The following is a 17,173-nucleotide window of genomic DNA, read 5'->3' on the forward strand; positions in this document are numbered from 1 at the left end:
TTGAAACCTATGGACGAAATGCGTGGATGACGGGACGAAGTTAGAATTTTGAAACCTCTGGGCATTTTATATTGCCTTTTCTATTGCAGAGAAATAATACCCGTCTATCTCCCGATCTCTGATCCAAAATGATAAGATGCCCCATCCCCACAAATACAAACTCCTATATGCGCAGAATCGCTGTCGCCAATTGCGTATATAAGCTTGCAGCATACTTCCCACTGTCATATTACATATTCTGTATAATACAGAACACCGGGCTTAAAGGGTTAAAATGTCGGAGCGGGAGGATTTTGGCCATCTCTTTAGCTGCACCAATGTTATTAATAGCAATATACGTTACGTATGTTTATAATAATAATAAAACTGTTCTGGCCAGAATCCAATCAGCAGATCTTGCAACCACTCGAAACTCCTTCGTCCTGGGTATTTTTCTGAAAATGGCAGCAGCGTTAGGTTCGAAACGGATAAACCGCTAATTAAAGAAGTAGTACCTTGGATTTTAGGAGCGTACCAGCAGTCGAAGGCTCGGGTTTGCTAGTTGAAATGCAAAGCCCGCACAGCGGTGGAGGGGGTGGAGGGGGCGTGCACTCACGGAGTGACAGTATTTTGTCGATTTCGTCGAAGATCTCGTCTTCAGATTCTGCACGCGAAACAACGCGTTAGCTTAGCAAAATACCACAGCAAAATATCACGCTACTACGCACCATACCTGTGCATGGGGGATCACTAACAATTTGCAGAGGTTTGCCGTCTCGTAGACGTTGCAGCCCCTGTCGACGAATTAGAAAGCTTCAGCACGGCCATCAAAACTCTTGCCACCTCGGCAAAACTTACATCAACCCAGTACATTGCAGCTTTATGCGTCACAGCGCGAAGTGTAATCGTCGTGCCGTTGATACCAAGGCGCAATAATTTGGTATCCTCTCGGTCTTTCTCTAGAAATAATAGAAACTTTAAAATGAACTGAGGGTTTAGAAGCGCATTCTTTGTACGTATTTACTCACCCTTGGCCCTGCCATCGTCGAGAGTAATCTCCGAGGCGCAACGAATGTCAGTGGACATGACCAGCGCTTGGTGAGAAGACTAGTAACCGTTAAGAGCGATAATCAGCACCACCATTGCAGGAATGGGAGCTACATCGTACGTACATGTACTCGGTAGAGAACTAGTTGATGACCGATGGTTTGAAACAGGAACGGCCGCCATGTTCCATTGAGCTTCCGATATTCGAGAAAACCGGAGAGTCCTTGCGATTCATCGTGCACAACCTTGCTGTTCCTCTTGGTAAACGTGTAATATGCTGCCAAATCCACTGACTTAACCGGCGAGTTCCTCGTGCTTTCGGGCCTTCGCAAGGGCGTCGTCTCTGGTTCCGTAACTCTCGCAGGGTCGCAACTATCGATGGAGCTATTCGTGAGTGTGAAAGAGCTAGAATTGCTGACCGGAGCGGCCCCGGCGCTGATGGAGCTGGTGCTCTCATTGCTGGCAGCGCTGCGAGAGCTTAATCGCCACGAGGTACGGCGGCCTGGGTGGGCAGGCGCCGGTATCATACTGGACGGCAACGACCTACGTGACGTCTGTTGCATTGAGTCAGGCACGTGTTGTCAAGGGATTAATAAGTGAGGCAACATGGCGCTCGCTGCTGCGATGGACGATAATAGCCGCCAGTGGGCGGAGACATCCAGCCACATGCTAAGTCCAGCACCAACAATTGGTCCACCCCTATCGATCTTGAACAGCCGCTACCGTTAGCGAAACCATCGTTCGAACCAAATCCGATTACAAATCTAGATCTGGTCCACATTTTTGAGCAGATCCGTAACCTTTTGCAGATCTGTGAACACGAAATGGCGCGCGTCTTGCGGTCGACTCAGTCGTTCGCCGGCCGTGTGGCGGCGGCGACAACCCTAGAACGACTTGAAACGCGGCGGTACAGACACCAATCGAGCACAGTGTCGACACTCGGTATGGCGGCAACTGCGCTCGTAGTGGCGGCGGCCGCATCCGACGGAGGCATTGGGACGCATGCAGAAGCGAACCAGCTGATGAGAGGGGGGATCGGCGCTACAGTGATCGGCGGTGATGGTGAGGAAACGACTTCGAAGCTCAGAGGGGCCCGCCGTGTGCTGCTCAAGCAGCGCAGCAAACACGAGGCCAGAATGCATGAGGTGGACCAGATGAAGACGCATCTGGATGAGTACCAACAGCGTCGAGAGGCCATCGACTCTCTGCGTACGCGGTTCGACATATACGCGAGCAAGAACTTGGATGCAGGCGGCGGCCGATGCGTTAAAGTCATGACTTTTACCGATTTCCTGCATTCCTATGTGTTGCCGCAGTTCCATCTTCATCCCCCTGTAAGTCGCTCGACAAACCATTATACCTTTAGTCTAACATGTTGAAGTGGGGCCTAATAATTACCTTATGACAGCGGCCGGATCTGACGTACTTGTGCGACTTTGTGGGAGACGCTAACGGTCTTATTACGTATGAGGAGTGCTATCTGCTCGTCCATCTGCTGCAGAGTGAGTTCCCCCTTGTCTCACAACAGACGTCACATTAGTGGAAGAGGGTTGAGCTTACTCTTGTTTGCGTATTGTATTGTGTTCGAACAGTCCCGAAAGAGCACTTCGATGTGGCTTTTTGTATGTTCGATCTGGATGGCGACGGATCAGTGGACAAGGCAGAGTTCTGTGCTGTGATTGAGAACCTGCTGCGATCTATCATCCCTCGTGAAGTACCAATTTCTGCTGAGGACACGCTGCCGCGCCTGACCAAGTTCCTGTTTGGACGCTTTGGAAAGATTATTTCCGCCAAGGATCTTGAAGCGGTGTTGGATGGACTCCGCCAGCAAATATTGAGGGCCGAATTTGACCTGTATGCCACCGTGAACCCACTGACGCAGCAGCAAACCATGTCAGTACACGACTTCGCGCTTACGCTTGTGTCGTGCTTTGACCCGGAGAAGCTGCCACCATATCTCGATCGCGTTCACGAGCTAAACGCCAGCGAAGTGCGTTGTCTAAATCTCGAGATTGCATGATCTGATATAGTCTAACGTTTCTTTCCTGTTCGATGATGATATTAGGGGGTGGTGACGTGGGATGAGTTCTTCATGTTCCACTTCAACGTTCAGAGCAACTTGCCCGATATCAAACTTGCGTTCGAACTCACAGGAGCCGATGAGATCACTGAAGGTAAGGCGACAGCATCTCAATCAAACTACAACCAGTCTTTGTAAACAAACGAATGCTTGTAGCGGACTTCATTCGGGCGGCACGCGTGGTGAGCGGCGTGGAGCTGTCGTCTCCAGTTGTGCAGCTCGCCTTTCGCATCTTCGATGAAGACGGTAGGTTGCTACAAGTCTCGCATAGCAAGGAATACTGGAAGCCGACGTATTATTTCTCCGTAGGCAATGGAACGCTGGACCAGTCGGAACTTCTTAAGATACTGGAGATGCGGAACGCAGTGCAGCTTAAGCAGGTGCGTGCGCCGACAAAAGCGTTGCTTTCCCTGGAGTAGCAAACATGACACTTTCTCGTTAAACGTACTCACTAATTTGACTTTAGGAGTTCGATACTGGATCACGGTTAGAGAAACTGTGGCACTGTGTCAAAGCGGGGGACAAGAATTGACGACTTTTGCGGATCGAAGGGTCCAGGCGTGAGAACACAATTGTGCATGTTGAATACCGCCTGGTCCTCGCCGAGGAAAAATAATACTGGAGTGTGTAGTCAGATTCGTGAGAGACACCGTCAAAGTCCCCTACAGACACAGTTACAGAATCAGCTGGGTACTCCATGCTCATGAAGTTTAAACACTTGCACCTCGCATTTGTCTTTTGGGAATTTACAATAGGAATTTAGATTTGATACTATGAATACTACCTGGTATGGTAGTACATGTTAGATAGTACTACGTATTACATGTAGTAGTGGTACTTCAGTAGAAAGCAACAATTAGGTCATACAAGTAATGTTGTACTACAGTACATTATTGTGCATTAGTCAGCATATCCTTGCTTCCACTCCCACATAAATAACAGCCAGCCAGAGCACGGCGATGGCGAAGACCTCCATGCACTACCTCGTGGCTTTCTCATCAGCGTTCTCCTCTACACCAGACAGACTCACTTTGGCCAGCGACCGGTTCACCTGCATGATCGTCACTTTCTTGCCGCTGTCCACCATGACTGCTTCCTCTCCTGCTTCTTCTTCTTCGTCGACGGTTTCCCGCGCTTCCTCCTCGTCACGTCTGACTGTAGTACTTGTATCCTCCTTGTAGATTGCACTGGGAGATTCTGCAGGGATACCTTCGAGCTGTGTATCCTGCTTCTTTCCCTCCTGTGTTTGATTGCTCACGTTCTCTGCTTCTACCTGTCGCTCTTCTTCGGCAGTCGTGTCCTCGATCGTAAGCTTCCCCTTCTCGTCCCGAGATATAGTCGTGATCTTGTTGCCCTTGGATGTGGCCGCCCGCTTGATGGTGATCTCGTCCCCGTCCTCAGTCTTAATGGTCGTCGTGCGCACTTCCGCACCTTCGGCGGCCTCCTCTTCCTCTACCACCGGCACCTTTGTCGCATTCTTGTCCGTCGCGACTATCTCGGTTCGGCGAACGACGTCCTCAGCCACCGTGAAGCCGTCGCGGAACGTGCGTGTGGGCAGCGCGGCACTCTCGTGACGCAGCATCAGTGCCGACAGCAGCAGCAGCGTCCCCGCTAGCACTAGCAGGAAGAACAGGCGCTCCCGAGACGAGTCTCGCCGCATTCTGCAGTCTCGATGTGTTTTTGTGGTCAGGATCGCAAATCAATACAAATACCAAGTGTGGGGTCTGAGTACTGTACAAGCGACAGAGGAAATTCTATAATACAGAACAATGTACTGGGTTATTAATAGTCCCAATCTTTACCATTACGCATGCAAGTACAGTACCTGTCCGGTAAAAAGAATTAAAAGCTAGGTTTTTTTTAAAAAACCTCGCATGTGTGATTGGTCAATGTCCATACTGAGAAAGAGACGATTGGTTAAAATGAGTTCATAAGAGGATTTGTATGTACACGGATTGAGAGTAATTGACACGAAAATGGATTCAATTGCTTTAAGTGATATATCGCTAGATTAAGCTTCGTTAGCGCTTTCTCTAGTATATTTTAACGTTTAGTTCTGATTATTTTTGACATCAAAGCGATCCACCCCTCCATAAAGTGATAGTTCAAATGGTCAGGTATTGGAAAAATTGGCGGGAAGTTTGTTCATATAAAAATCGTGCTGACGCTACGTAAGTAGAGCTTTCAAACTAGCTTAACCACGCTTCCGTTGGAGCTGTACGACCGAAGTTATCGCCGATTTACAGAACTGTTAATTCTTTTTCGGACAAGACAAGTAGTGCTGATTGGATTGTAATTTTTTTTTATTAATATTCTCCTTTCAAATACTCTTTCTTATAATTTTACCTCGTCAACCTACCCGCTTCAAACGTACCTGTGGCGGTGGCAGGGTGCAGAATTTCACGCGATTTGCGCAGCTACAGAGGACGGGAAGCGTATCGAATCGCTGTACAACTCTACACGGACGTCGATAGGACATCATCGCGATACGTACACCTTTCCGTTTAGATCGTGGCCTACAAGCGTGACACAGACAACCGACAGTGCACTATGTAACCCGCATCTTCAGGTGGAACCAGTACGTATCGGTGGACCTTAGGATTAAGCCAGGACCCTAGCCGAAACATAAACGAATGCAAGCACGAAACGCTCTGACGTAGGAGCTGAAAGAATCTAGATTTCTTTACAGAAATTAAGCCACACTTGCATAACTATCATCTACAAATATGACTCCTCGGATTCCTTTTCCTATTTTCTTTTATAAATTACATTATAAAGCAGAAGATCGGACAATGCAGGCTCATATTAAGAAATTATAAATTCTAATCCAGTAGTTCTCTTGACCGATACGCTGACTAGCTGCAGCCGAAATAGCATACGTGAAAGCGCAACGCTGAAGGAGGAGATTGTCGGAACGTGCTACTCTGTGAGCACAGTGCGGCACACGGTCTACATATCACGCGTCATCAAGTGGTAAGACCGCAGGTGCAACGGTAACTTGAGTCATCTTGGCAATTTCAAGGTCTACTTCAAGGTAGGACACGACAGCGTGCTGGACTGGACACGATACCCAAGGACTGCAGGCAGACTAGGTGTAAGCAGGCCTTGCGTAAGTTCTAATCTCACTCACTTTCTAATTCTCCTTCTTCGCCTCACCCGCCTCCTTCCAACCAACTCGACAGGTTATGAGTGCCAACACCACGACCGCGTTCACGACCAAGCTTCGAAAGTTCGACGGAACGGGCTACCGAGTCTGGGCGCGGCAACTCCAACTTTACCTGGAGGTGAAGGACGTATGGAGCGCGGTGCTGAAGCCCGCACCGACGTTGCTCCAGCTCGAGAACGAAGAGTCCGGCCAAGCCGATCGGCCGTTACGGCAGCAAGAGCGACCGCTGCACCAACTGGAGATGCAGCAGAAGCTGGCCATGACCATCATTCTGGCAGCGCTGACGGATGATCAAGCTGCGTTGGTGGCTGATCTTCATCACCCGAAGGCCATGCTGGGGGCGCTGCAGAAGACGCATCGTCACGTGTGTGACACAACCGTTGGGGCTCTCAAGCGAGAGTACATGTCGCTTTATGTCGACGTTGGTGGCGACATGCTGGAGCACGTCCGCCAGACGCGCTTGATGCTTGCTGAGCTGGAGTGCTACAAGGTAGTTCTGACGGACGCGGAAAAGAAGAGCAACTTCCTGCAGAGCCTTGGACCTGACTGGAATGGCTACATTGGATCGCTGGAATCGTGTGCTTCGATGGAGGAATTGCTGATCAAGGCGGCTGCCGAAGCCAGGCGCCGCACGACGCAGACGCAACGCGGAAAGCGTGGTGGAACGCAGGCTGTGCGAGGTGGTAATGCATTTGCTGCTGCTACGCACGGAAAGCCAGGCGCGAAGAAGGGCAAGTGCTTCAGCTGCGGGAAGTACGATCACTTCAAGAACGAGTGCAAGGCCAAGCAAATTGGTGGTGCCTTTGGCCACGCTGCTACATCTGGACAAGACGACGACGAAGGTGAGGAAAGCGGTTTTTCCTTCCAAGTCAGCTCGAGTGCAGAGTCGGTGGGAGCTGACTGGATCATTGACTCAGGAGCTTCGAGTCACATGACGGGATCGCGTGGTCTGCTCAATGGCCTGAACAAGATGGACAATGACATCGTGGCTACGACTGCGAGTGGCATGAAGCTGAGCGCTACGCATCGCGGAACGGCTCACCTACCTCTCGTCTCTGGCGGCACCTGCACACTGGACAACGTGCTGTACGTCCCAGGCCTCAAGCGCAATCTTGTGAGCTTGAGCAAGGTCGGAGCAGCTGGCCTTACGGCAACCTTCAATCGTGAGCATTGTGTCATCACCAGCGGTCACGATAAGCTACTTGCTACACGTCGCACCAGTGGGCTGTATGTTGTATCGGCCCTCAGCACAGGCAATTGTGCTGAGGTGGAATACGCGTCTGGAGACCAATTGGACGACTTAGCTACCTGGCACGCCAGATTGGGCCACTTGAATGCTCGGGATTTGAAGGCGTTGCTGAAAGCCGGTGATGTGACAACCCGAAGCTCGCAGCTGCTCCCTTGTGGGTCCTGTGCAGCTGGGAAACTGGCCAGTGTGTCATTTCCGGAAAAGAAGCCGCGAAAGCTCAAGCGCGGGCAGGTGGTGATCGCTATCGATTATGTGGGGCCAATGGAAACCACGTCACGGGACGGTTACACAGGCATGGTGAGCATGATGATCGAGCCATACCATCTCGCCTCAGTTTTCCCTGTCAAGGACAAGAGCTCGGCCACCCAGCTGAGCGCGCTACGCGAGTGCATCGCCAACCTCAAGGTGGTGATCCCGAGTGCAAGAGTGGCGGTGTTGAAAAGCGACAATGCGGCAGAATACGTGGGAGGAGAAATCGCTGACTTCTGCAATGAAAACATGATTGCACAGGAGTTCAGCACGCCATACACACCACAACAGAACGACAAGGTTGAGCGCAGTAACCGAGTCGTCGTTGAAATGGCGCGAGCGATGATGCAGGCTGCCGGTTTGAGGAAACGCTTCTGGAGTGACGCGGTGCTGACGGCTGCATACATCCGGAACCGCTGCCCAACGAAGGTACTTGGTGGCAAGACTCCGTTCGAAGCGGTGACTGGCGGCGCCCCAGTGCTGAGCAGGCTTCGAGTATTTGGCTGTGATGCTGAAGTCCTACTGCCGAAGTCACAGCGTCACAAGCTCGACGCAAAGACCATCAAGGCGATTTTCATCGGGTACGAGAAGAGCGGCGCCTACCGGTTTTGGGTACCCAGTGGTCACAAAGGCAGTGGGAGAGCTATTGTCTCCATGACTGCAGTATTCTTTGAGTCAAGCGTACCGAAAAACACGACGGTGACGCTGAATGGAGAACTACCAACGCAGGTGTATGACGAGCCAGTGGATGGGGTCGCACCTTCTCGCTATCTCGAAGCGATCCAAGAAGACATCGAGATGGAGGACTCTGATGGCAGTCAACTGGTTAGTGACGCGGATGGCAGTCAACCTTTGAGTGACTTGCCGGAGCGCCATCTCATTGATCCTCGCGCGGAAAAACAGCCAACTCGTCGCAGTACGCGTATCAAGAAGAAATCCGTGCGTAGGCTGGACTACGAGCAGTCGCACAACGCGGAGGAGACAGCATTGGTCAGCGAGCTAAGCGACCCGCTTACATTGCAGGAAGCCATGGCTCGGCCCGACGCAGAACAGTGGCGTCAAGCAATCAACAGTGAGCTGGACAGCCTGCGTCGCAATGGCACTTACGAGGAAGTGTTCGCTCCAGCGAATGTGCGTCCAGTGCAGACCAAATGGGTATTCCGACGCAAGACACTGCCTGATGGATCACTTGACAAGTACAAGGCCAGGCTGGTTGCAAAGGGATTTACACAGCAGTATGGCGTGGACTACACGGAAACCTTCAGCCCAGTTGTACGTCACGACTCGATCCGAGCCATTCTTGCTCTGGCTGTTCAACTGGACTGGGATCATCTTCAGCTCGATGTGCAAACGGCGTTCCTGAACAGCAATCTTGCTGAAACCATCTTCGTCACTCCACCCACCGAGGGCAACGACAAAACGGTATGGAAGCTTCGCAAAGCCCTGTATGGGCTTAAACAGGCATCACGCGCTTGGTATGAGACCGTGACCAAGTTCCTGTGCGAGACTGGATTCGTGCAATGCCAGTCAGACTCCTGTGTCTTGGTGAAGTGGACTACTGATAGCATTGTGGTTGTGCTACTTTATGTAGACGACATGCTAATTTTCAGCAACTTGGCATCGGAGCTTGCTGCATTTCAAGCCAGCATCACCAGTCGGTTCGCGATTAACAAGTGCGATGCTTCAAGCAGCTTCGTGGGCATGGAGCTAGGCTGGAACAAGGACGGTGATGTGCTGACGATCGCACAGCAGAAGTACGCCGCCACCGTTGTGAAGCGGTTCGCCAGCCATGGTGACAGGTCGCAACCCCGGACACCAATGGACAGCAACTTCCAACGCCAAGTAGCCGACGACACCGAAGTCATTGATGAGTCGATCCGTCCTGAAGTCGGTTCACTGCTGTACGCATCAACGGTTAGTCGACCTGATCTCGCAACAGCAGTTCGCCTGATCGCACAAGAGACCGAGCAGCCGACCCGCACTGTACAAGATGCAGTTAGGCGTGTACTTGGCTACATCGCGCGGACGGCCGACATGGGAATTGTTTACCGTCGATCTTCTCAGCGTAAGCTGCAGCTGGAAGTGTATTGTGATGCTGCATTTGCTTGCGAGCGCGAGCGCAAGTCGGCGACGGGATTCGTTATATTCCTCAACGGGTGCTGCATTGCATGGGGGTCGAAGAAGCAGCCGATTGTTACGCTGTCGATTACTGAATCAGAGTATGTTGCTCTAGCGCACGGAGCCAAGGAGTGTATCGGACTCAAGCAGCTGCTGTTCGAGTTGGGATTTGACGTGGGCAAGGTGATAGTCCACGAGGACAACCAGGCAGCTCAGCATGTGGCTGAAGGCAAGGGCGTCTCGCAACGATCGCGTCACATCGACCTCCACTATCACTGGATTCGCGAGCAAGTGCAGCGCGAAACAATCAAGATTGTGTACTGTTCGACCGCGGTCATGGTTGCGGATATGTTCACCAAGCCGCTGCCACAAGCAAAGTTCAGCTTGTTCGTCACGCGACTTGGCATGTGCCGAGTGGGAGTGTCGGAACGTGCTACTCTGTGAGCACAGTGCGGCACACGGTCTACATATCACGCGTCATCAAGTGGTAAGACCGCAGGTGCAACGGTAACTTGAGTCATCTTGGCAATTTCAAGGTCTACTTCAAAGTAGGACACGACAGCGTGCTGGACTGGACACGATACCCAAGGACTGCAGGCAGACTAGGTGTAAGCAGGCTTTGCGTAAGTTCTAATCTCACTCACTTTCTAATTCTCCTTCTTCGCCTCACCCGCCTCCTTCCAACCAACTCGACAGAGATCCATCTCCACAAAACATCGCTAATAGAAAAATTGCTGAACCGTCGGTGAATGTGCGATTCTAATTTAGAAATAATATTTTTAAGAAAAGATTAAGTGAAATAAGAAACTCATATTTAATCAGGGTGAGGTGTTCCAACAGCCGGCCATCGAGTTAAAGTTGGCCAATAAATTTTCGCACTTAACCGAAACGGTGACATTTATTGTAAACTTCCATAAAAAACTGTAAAACTACCCTTATTCAGTTGCTTTTTACAAGAGCTTTAAAATAACACTTAAATTTTTAAAATTGAAAAAATATTGAGCTCACAACACTTCTAAATGTATCGTCTTTTCGAGGGCCCATAAATGGAGATAATATTTGTGAGCGACCACAACTTCTTCAGTTTTAAGCATTCTGTAGCTTATAAGGGTTCAAAAGATAGAGGAGACGCCTCGTTTAGAGTGCTTAAATCGCGATTCGTACTTAGGATCATAAGTATCATTTTGTTTGGGCTGTCTCAGATACAGCACTTAAAATGCCTTCTCAATGAAAAGCTCTCATCTGTCCACCGGACGTGTAAATCATTTACAACCCTACTTAAGCTTCAACTCGATCCGACTCGTATCTTATTGAAACTTTCAGCATGTAAGGATGGCATCTTCAACAACGTCGCTTTGACTCTGCCGCAGCTCAGTTATCTAGGTATTAATAACAGGAGCCGAATGCATTTCAAACTCCAATAAGGCAGGCTTGAAGATAATGCTGCAGCAACCCATGCAGACTGCATTGCATAATGCAGTTGTAGATCTTGCACCGTCGTGATGGTGTGTTGACTCCACCTTGGTGGAGTCATCGTCAATGACAATTCGTCAGCTGTAATTTAGACCGTGAAGCATCAATGTACCCTGGTGCTGCATTGCGATGCTCTCAGTCGATCAGATGTTGCTTTATTAATAGCTGTTACCACGGGTACTTTTGTAGACTTAATGATCAAGTTGATCTCGCACTAGACCAGCTCCTGGTATTAAAAGCTTAACGAAACGAGACAACTTCAAATTCCGATGCACAAACCTAGATCTTACAAGTTCCTGATTTTATTACGGCACATTCTCAGGCAGCTTAGGACACGTGCTCTATGGTAGTGTATTACATGCATAAAAAGAACCGGATCATGATCCCAGTTGGCATACAAATGTCAAGTCAAGCGCGTACGTTTGGCAAACCGGGTAATCACCGCTGGCGGGGCTTGGAGTAAGCCCCTGCATAGCCGAATCTGGCTCCCACAGACCAAAGCTCCACAAGAATGGAGTCGGCAACGTGTGTACCACCCGGTGAACGGCTGGGTGGCAATACGCACGCGTTCCTCGATCTATTCATGGTGGTGACCGTGGGGCTTGCACTCTGCGTCGTGCTCTTCCGCGTTCTATTCACTGTGTTCCCCATGCCAGCACAGAGGCCTGCTAGTGTGAACAACAGCCCTACCGCCAGCCCCGAAGCGCCCCGTAACCTAAAGACCTTGGATCGACACCCTGTCATGCGAGCGACCAGCGTGCGCGACCGTCTGGAACGTGAGACCCGCGTGAGACTACCGCGTCGCTCTACTTACTATTCAATGCCCTTCTTCGCTGACACGGTAGCCAACAAGCAGGAGTTTGTGGAGAGCCTCGTGGAGCTGGGGGACGCGCCGCTGGACGGCTGGCTACTCGTTAAGAAGGGCCTGCAACGAGGCAAACATTGGAAGAAACGCTATGTTGTGCTGGACGCGCACGCGAGGGTCAAATACTACCCGAATGCAGATGCTGCGAGACGCAATACAAACGTCAAGGGATCGCTAGCCGTGCACGCCGTGAAGCCTGCTGATCCATTCGAGTTCGGAGCCAATACCCTTGAGATCCGAGGCACACTGGGCGGCACCTACTTTTTCAGGGCGGAGGACGACATGGCCGCGCGTTCGTGGCTCTGTGTGCTCACGATGCGCGCGATTCAGGGTCACGTGCCAGGGCGCATTGATAGTGTTCTTAGTGCTGCAGTCGCGTCCGTGCCGTCGCAGTCGCAGACGACCAACGGCGGCACCGCGGCCCCGCTCGCGTCCAAACTGCATTCATTCTCTGAGGCGAGCGAAAATGGATTTAACCCGTTGAATGCCACAGCTAGTGCTTTAAACCTCCTAAGTAGTCCAGGTGAGGACGTTGAGGTCCCTCCCGTACGACTGAAATCACACGCACTGGAGCTGGTGGTGCAAGACATGAGCTACGACAAGGACGCGTCGCTACGCCAGTTCTACGTGGTGGCCAAGTTCAAATCCGAACTCCACGACTACTCAAGTGTCCCTGTGGGCCAGACTTCTCCCAAGCCTCGAGGCGAGAAGGGAGAGAAAGGAGCCGTTGTCAAGTGGAACGAAAAGCTGACGTGGCATTTCCAAGATCACCTGTGCTCGGAGTGTCAAGAGTGTCGCTCGTTGGGTGCCATGTCGGGTGCTTTCTGTGGCCTTCCCGACATTATGGTGCTGCACGTGTACGAGATCCACCTACGCTACCTGACGACGAAAATTGGCGAAGTGTCGCTATCTCTCCGCGAACTACTGGGCTTTACGGGCATGCGGACGGCTCAATTCACATGCGCGTGGCCTGTCACATCTACTCGTGATGCCATTCTCGGACAACTCATGCTTTCGCTGAAATACTCGGTGGATAATGCTGGGGGAGCCGAGTTGATGCAGTTTCTTGTGACCTCTGCTGACGAGCGTGAACTAGTTGGAGAGTACCCACTTCACGCATCTTTGACAAGTGCCTACGATTTCTTCAATAATTTTTTGGCGAATGGCACGTCAGACCGCTTGAGCGAATATTACAAGGAGCGAGGGGACACGGAAATTGAGGCCGGCGACTGGACTCCATCCAAGGAATTCGGTGGCCAAACACGCACAATGAGCTGCCGCTCGCCCACGAACGCATCGATTGGTCCTTCTCACACTATGACAACGACAACGGATCACGTGCCATTTGACGAGGGAGGCATTGATGACAGCGCAAAGCTCGTCATGCAGTCGAAGGTATTCATGCACGACATTCCATATGGCGACTGTTTCTCTGTTGAAAAGGTGACTATCGTGGAGCGAGTTCCTTCCAACGACGGAAGCCCAGGACAGCTCGTAGCCAAAATTTACCTCGGGGTCCCGTTCTCGAAGGGCTGTATGTTTAAGTCGAAGATTATTTCCGCGACGCGTGAGGCGATGGCGAGCTCGTCGAAGCTGTATTTCCACATGGTGAACCGGTCCATGGAGAGTCTTGGCGCCTCGATGCCAGCAACGCCTGTAAAGCCATTCTTGGTGTCCACGGAGGAGGAGCGACAAGTTGTTGGCGAATACGAGTTACACCCTGCTATTAAGGATGGCCTGCACTTCTTCGACCTGTTCTACGCCAACAACACGCTATCGCGTTGGCAGACGATTCACCAAGAAGCAGGAGACACGGAGCATGTTGTCGGCAAGTGGGAGGAGTCGGAAGAGTATGGCGGTCAGGTGCGTGAGATGAAGTACCGTGCAAAGAGTACGTCACCTCTTGGACCGTCGTCGACTATGGCAGAACAGATTGTGCACGTGCCGTTCTCTCCCCAAGATCGTAACAGTTTGGACGCAGATCGAATCGTGATCGAACACAAGCTTACGCTGCTTGAAATTCCCTATGGAGACTGCTTCCACGTCGAGACTGTGTATGTGATTGAGCCGCGTACTGATGCTATGGGGTCTGCATTGATTGCCAAGGTCTATATCGGAATCCCGTTTTCCAAGAGCACGATGTTTAAGTCAAAGATCATGTCTGCTACCAAAGAAGGCGTTGTGAAGAGTACAAAGATGGTCGTCGACGGGCTCAACAAGGCAGTGGGCACAGAAGTTCCGGTCGACTCAACCGAGACGTCCCGTAATTCCATAATTACTGAGCATGGCCGTGGCCGCCCGCGGAGGAGTTCATCAATTGGCGCCACTTCTCGGCGCCGTCCAAGCGTGGCACGCTACAACAGCACTCTAGATGGAAGCGTTGCGCTTGAGGAGATTTTTGAAAACCAGCGGGTGAGCATGTTTGGAAAGTGGGCACCAAACCACTTGCTGCCTACGGACCGACCGCGCTTCTCAAACCGAGATGGTGACAAAGCAATGAGTTTCGAGCAGGTTTCTCTTCCTCCTAGCTGGAGCTGGACGACTCCGTGGAGAATTGACAAGAGCTACACAGATTGTGACGACGAAGGATGGAGTTATGCAACTGACTTCCCACGTTTCAAGTTCCATTTGGCTCGGGGCAAGTCTAGCATGAAGCGTTTGGGTGCTTCGGTGCGTCGCCGTCGTTGGATTCGCATGATGGCGTACGTGCCGCCAGAGGTCAACACTGACTCACCAAGCCCACCCGTTGTTAGCGGCATCACCAAACGTCGTAACCGTAACCGTGCCAGTCAGGGCAGTAGTAGCGGCTCGATGGGTTCTTAGTTGGCGAGGCGAGATATTTTAAATCCTAGTGCATACACATTCTTATCTGATTTCGAGGACGAGAAGTATTTCTGAACAACAGCACGCAAATAAAAATCGAGCCCACAACTCAACAAGTCAAGAAGTACCAACAACGATGAACTTCTCCCAGCGTGTACTGCTTCTCATGGCCCTCGTCATGGTGACTTCCTGCTCGTGGACGGCCGGAGCTGGGGGTCCACAGCCGATTTCTGCTCGATACGGTGATTTCCGCGAGCGCATGCTCCGCCAGCGTCTTGCGAAGCAAGCAGCCTATGACAAGAGAGAGCGTGATTTTTTCAGCGGTGAACGCTGGAAGCGCTACTAAACCTGAACCCGGCGGCATGTGCACCTAAGCCTTCCCCCCCCTACCTTAGTAGGGTAATAATGAAACACGACACTTTCCCGGACTCAATCATTTTTTATGCTTAGCTGAGCCTTGTTCATGTAGTGGTGGCTTACATGTAACGCTAGCAATAATCCCAAGGCCTTAGGGATTCTGCTCTTATGTGAGAACCCCCAAAGATTTCAATCCCGATTACTAGCAGAGCGCCGCCGGTAGTTTAGCTTGCAGTGCTGTAAAGTGCAATGCACTTTTCGATCGACCACTCACACAGCTATTTTTAGAGATACAGTCGTGCACCTCTAATTCGGCACCGGTATCAGTCGATACCCTGCCAGATTTTATGATTACGCGAATCAGATGCGCAATTACCTTTGCCCATCACCACCCTAGCAATTAACCTCAACAGTTTTCCCCTCCTCGCGGAGGGATGACACGCCGCATCGATCTGATTTTAAATTTTGGATCAGACGTCTTCATACAAACACACACTTTGATTTTTACCGCCAAAGACAATGGGACATCGCCCTTCCTCCTACATGTCCCTAACTCTAGCACAAAAGCAGTCTTTGTGCGAGAAGCACAAGTCAGGCGCTAAATGAACGTATGCAGCTGGAAGAACGACACGTACTACTACTTGTTGACAATGCTTCGTCGCACAACGACGCTTCTATTGAGCTATCCAATGTTGCTATTCGCAAGCCCCCGCCTAATACATCTGCCGTACTGCTGCCCATGGACCAGGGCATCATTAAGTGCCTGAAGAATGAGTACCAGAACAAGAAGCAAGCCGCGGAGCTGGACCTGTTCTACAAGGGTGTTCCTTACACGCCGGTCGACGTTTACTCCGCCATGAAGTGGTTGTCTGAAGGCTGGAACAACATATCTGCAAAGACTATTAGAAACTGTTGGTGCCACACAGGCATTGTCTCAAAACTAAACGTAAATTTTGTACTGAATTAACAAATTAAATATCAGTGCACTGGATTTGCGTTTGTTTTTTGCTTTACGTTGTGCACTTATGCCCTGGCACTGTTGATATGGTCCGCCCTGCCGAATTGGAGGTGCACGACTGTACTTAAAATCATGTAATATACATGTAGGACCACGTTGGTGAGCAATGTGCGAGTATTCCAAGCAACAGTGTTTAGTATTTTTGTTTGTTATGGTAGCTACTACGTAGTACTTCAGTACTATTTAGCGCACGAGCTGCAACTAATTCGTTGTGCTCACCGAAGAAGCCGTGGAGCTGGTATCGCTGTCGGCACCATCGCTTCTACCACGAGGGCAATGTCGATCATTGACAACACGTTCCAGGTCGAACTCCAGCTCCTCGGCGACTGCAGCTTCATCTTCGACAAGATCTTCGATCCCTAGCTCATCTTCGAAAACTACGACTTCAGTGTTGTTTAGCCAAGGTGTCGTATATATATTGTTGGGCCTTGACACCCATGTTCGAGTAAATGAACACCAATCTCCAAACTAAGTCGATTTTGTCGCTACGAGTTGATGTAGTCGTGTGTCTACTGACGAGGTTGAGATGGCGAACACTCTGTGTGCTATCTTGGCCAGCGTCGAAAATATCTTGATATGGATGAATATACATACACGTCTTCCCGACAGACACAAAAGCAAGATTGTTATCTTAATTTAGCCAATAAGATTGCACAGGAGCAGGTTCTTCATTCCAACATTCTCTGACTAATGTCGAGAGCTAATTTTTAGAAACCAATACTGAATATAAGTCGTGTAAGGAATATGTC

General features: G+C 50.7%; 4 protein-coding genes across 4 annotated transcripts; 2 read left to right on the forward strand and 2 right to left on the reverse strand.

Moving 5' to 3' along the window:
* Nucleotides 1-291: 291 nt before the first annotated feature.
* PITG_12660 (uncharacterized protein) lies at nt 292-1,589 on the reverse strand (the record flags this gene model as incomplete). The annotated part of the gene is made up of 6 exons (XM_002900032.1): nt 292-434; nt 495-643; nt 713-773; nt 834-932; nt 1,008-1,086; nt 1,152-1,589. 4 exons carry the CDS (start codon nt 1,587-1,589, stop codon nt 730-732), a joined length of 660 nt encoding a protein of 219 aa, XP_002900078.1.
* Nucleotides 1,590-1,850: 261 nt separating this feature from the next.
* PITG_12661 (uncharacterized protein) lies at nt 1,851-3,846 on the forward strand (the record flags this gene model as incomplete). The annotated part of the gene is made up of 6 exons (XM_002900033.1): nt 1,851-2,360; nt 2,435-2,528; nt 2,619-3,016; nt 3,092-3,200; nt 3,263-3,486; nt 3,573-3,846. 6 exons carry the CDS (start codon nt 1,851-1,853, stop codon nt 3,636-3,638), a joined length of 1,401 nt encoding a protein of 466 aa, XP_002900079.1.
* Nucleotides 3,847-4,085: 239 nt separating this feature from the next.
* On the reverse strand, nt 4,086-4,766 carry PITG_12662 (uncharacterized protein; the record flags this gene model as incomplete). The annotated part of the gene is made up of 3 exons (XM_002900034.1): nt 4,086-4,202; nt 4,263-4,508; nt 4,599-4,766. 3 exons carry the CDS (start codon nt 4,764-4,766, stop codon nt 4,086-4,088), a joined length of 531 nt encoding a protein of 176 aa, XP_002900080.1.
* A 7,106-nt stretch (nt 4,767-11,872) lies between these two features.
* PITG_12663 (uncharacterized protein) lies at nt 11,873-15,482 on the forward strand (the record flags this gene model as incomplete). The annotated part of the gene is made up of 2 exons (XM_002900035.1): nt 11,873-14,896; nt 15,132-15,482. 2 exons carry the CDS (start codon nt 11,873-11,875, stop codon nt 15,393-15,395), a joined length of 3,288 nt encoding a protein of 1,095 aa, XP_002900081.1.
* Between the last annotated feature and the right edge of the window lie 1,691 nt (nt 15,483-17,173).

Source organism: Phytophthora infestans, genomic scaffold (assembly GCF_000142945.1).
Source record: "Phytophthora infestans T30-4 supercont1.27 genomic scaffold, whole genome shotgun sequence".
Classification (NCBI taxonomy): Eukaryota; Oomycota; class Peronosporomycetes; order Peronosporales; family Peronosporaceae; genus Phytophthora; species Phytophthora infestans.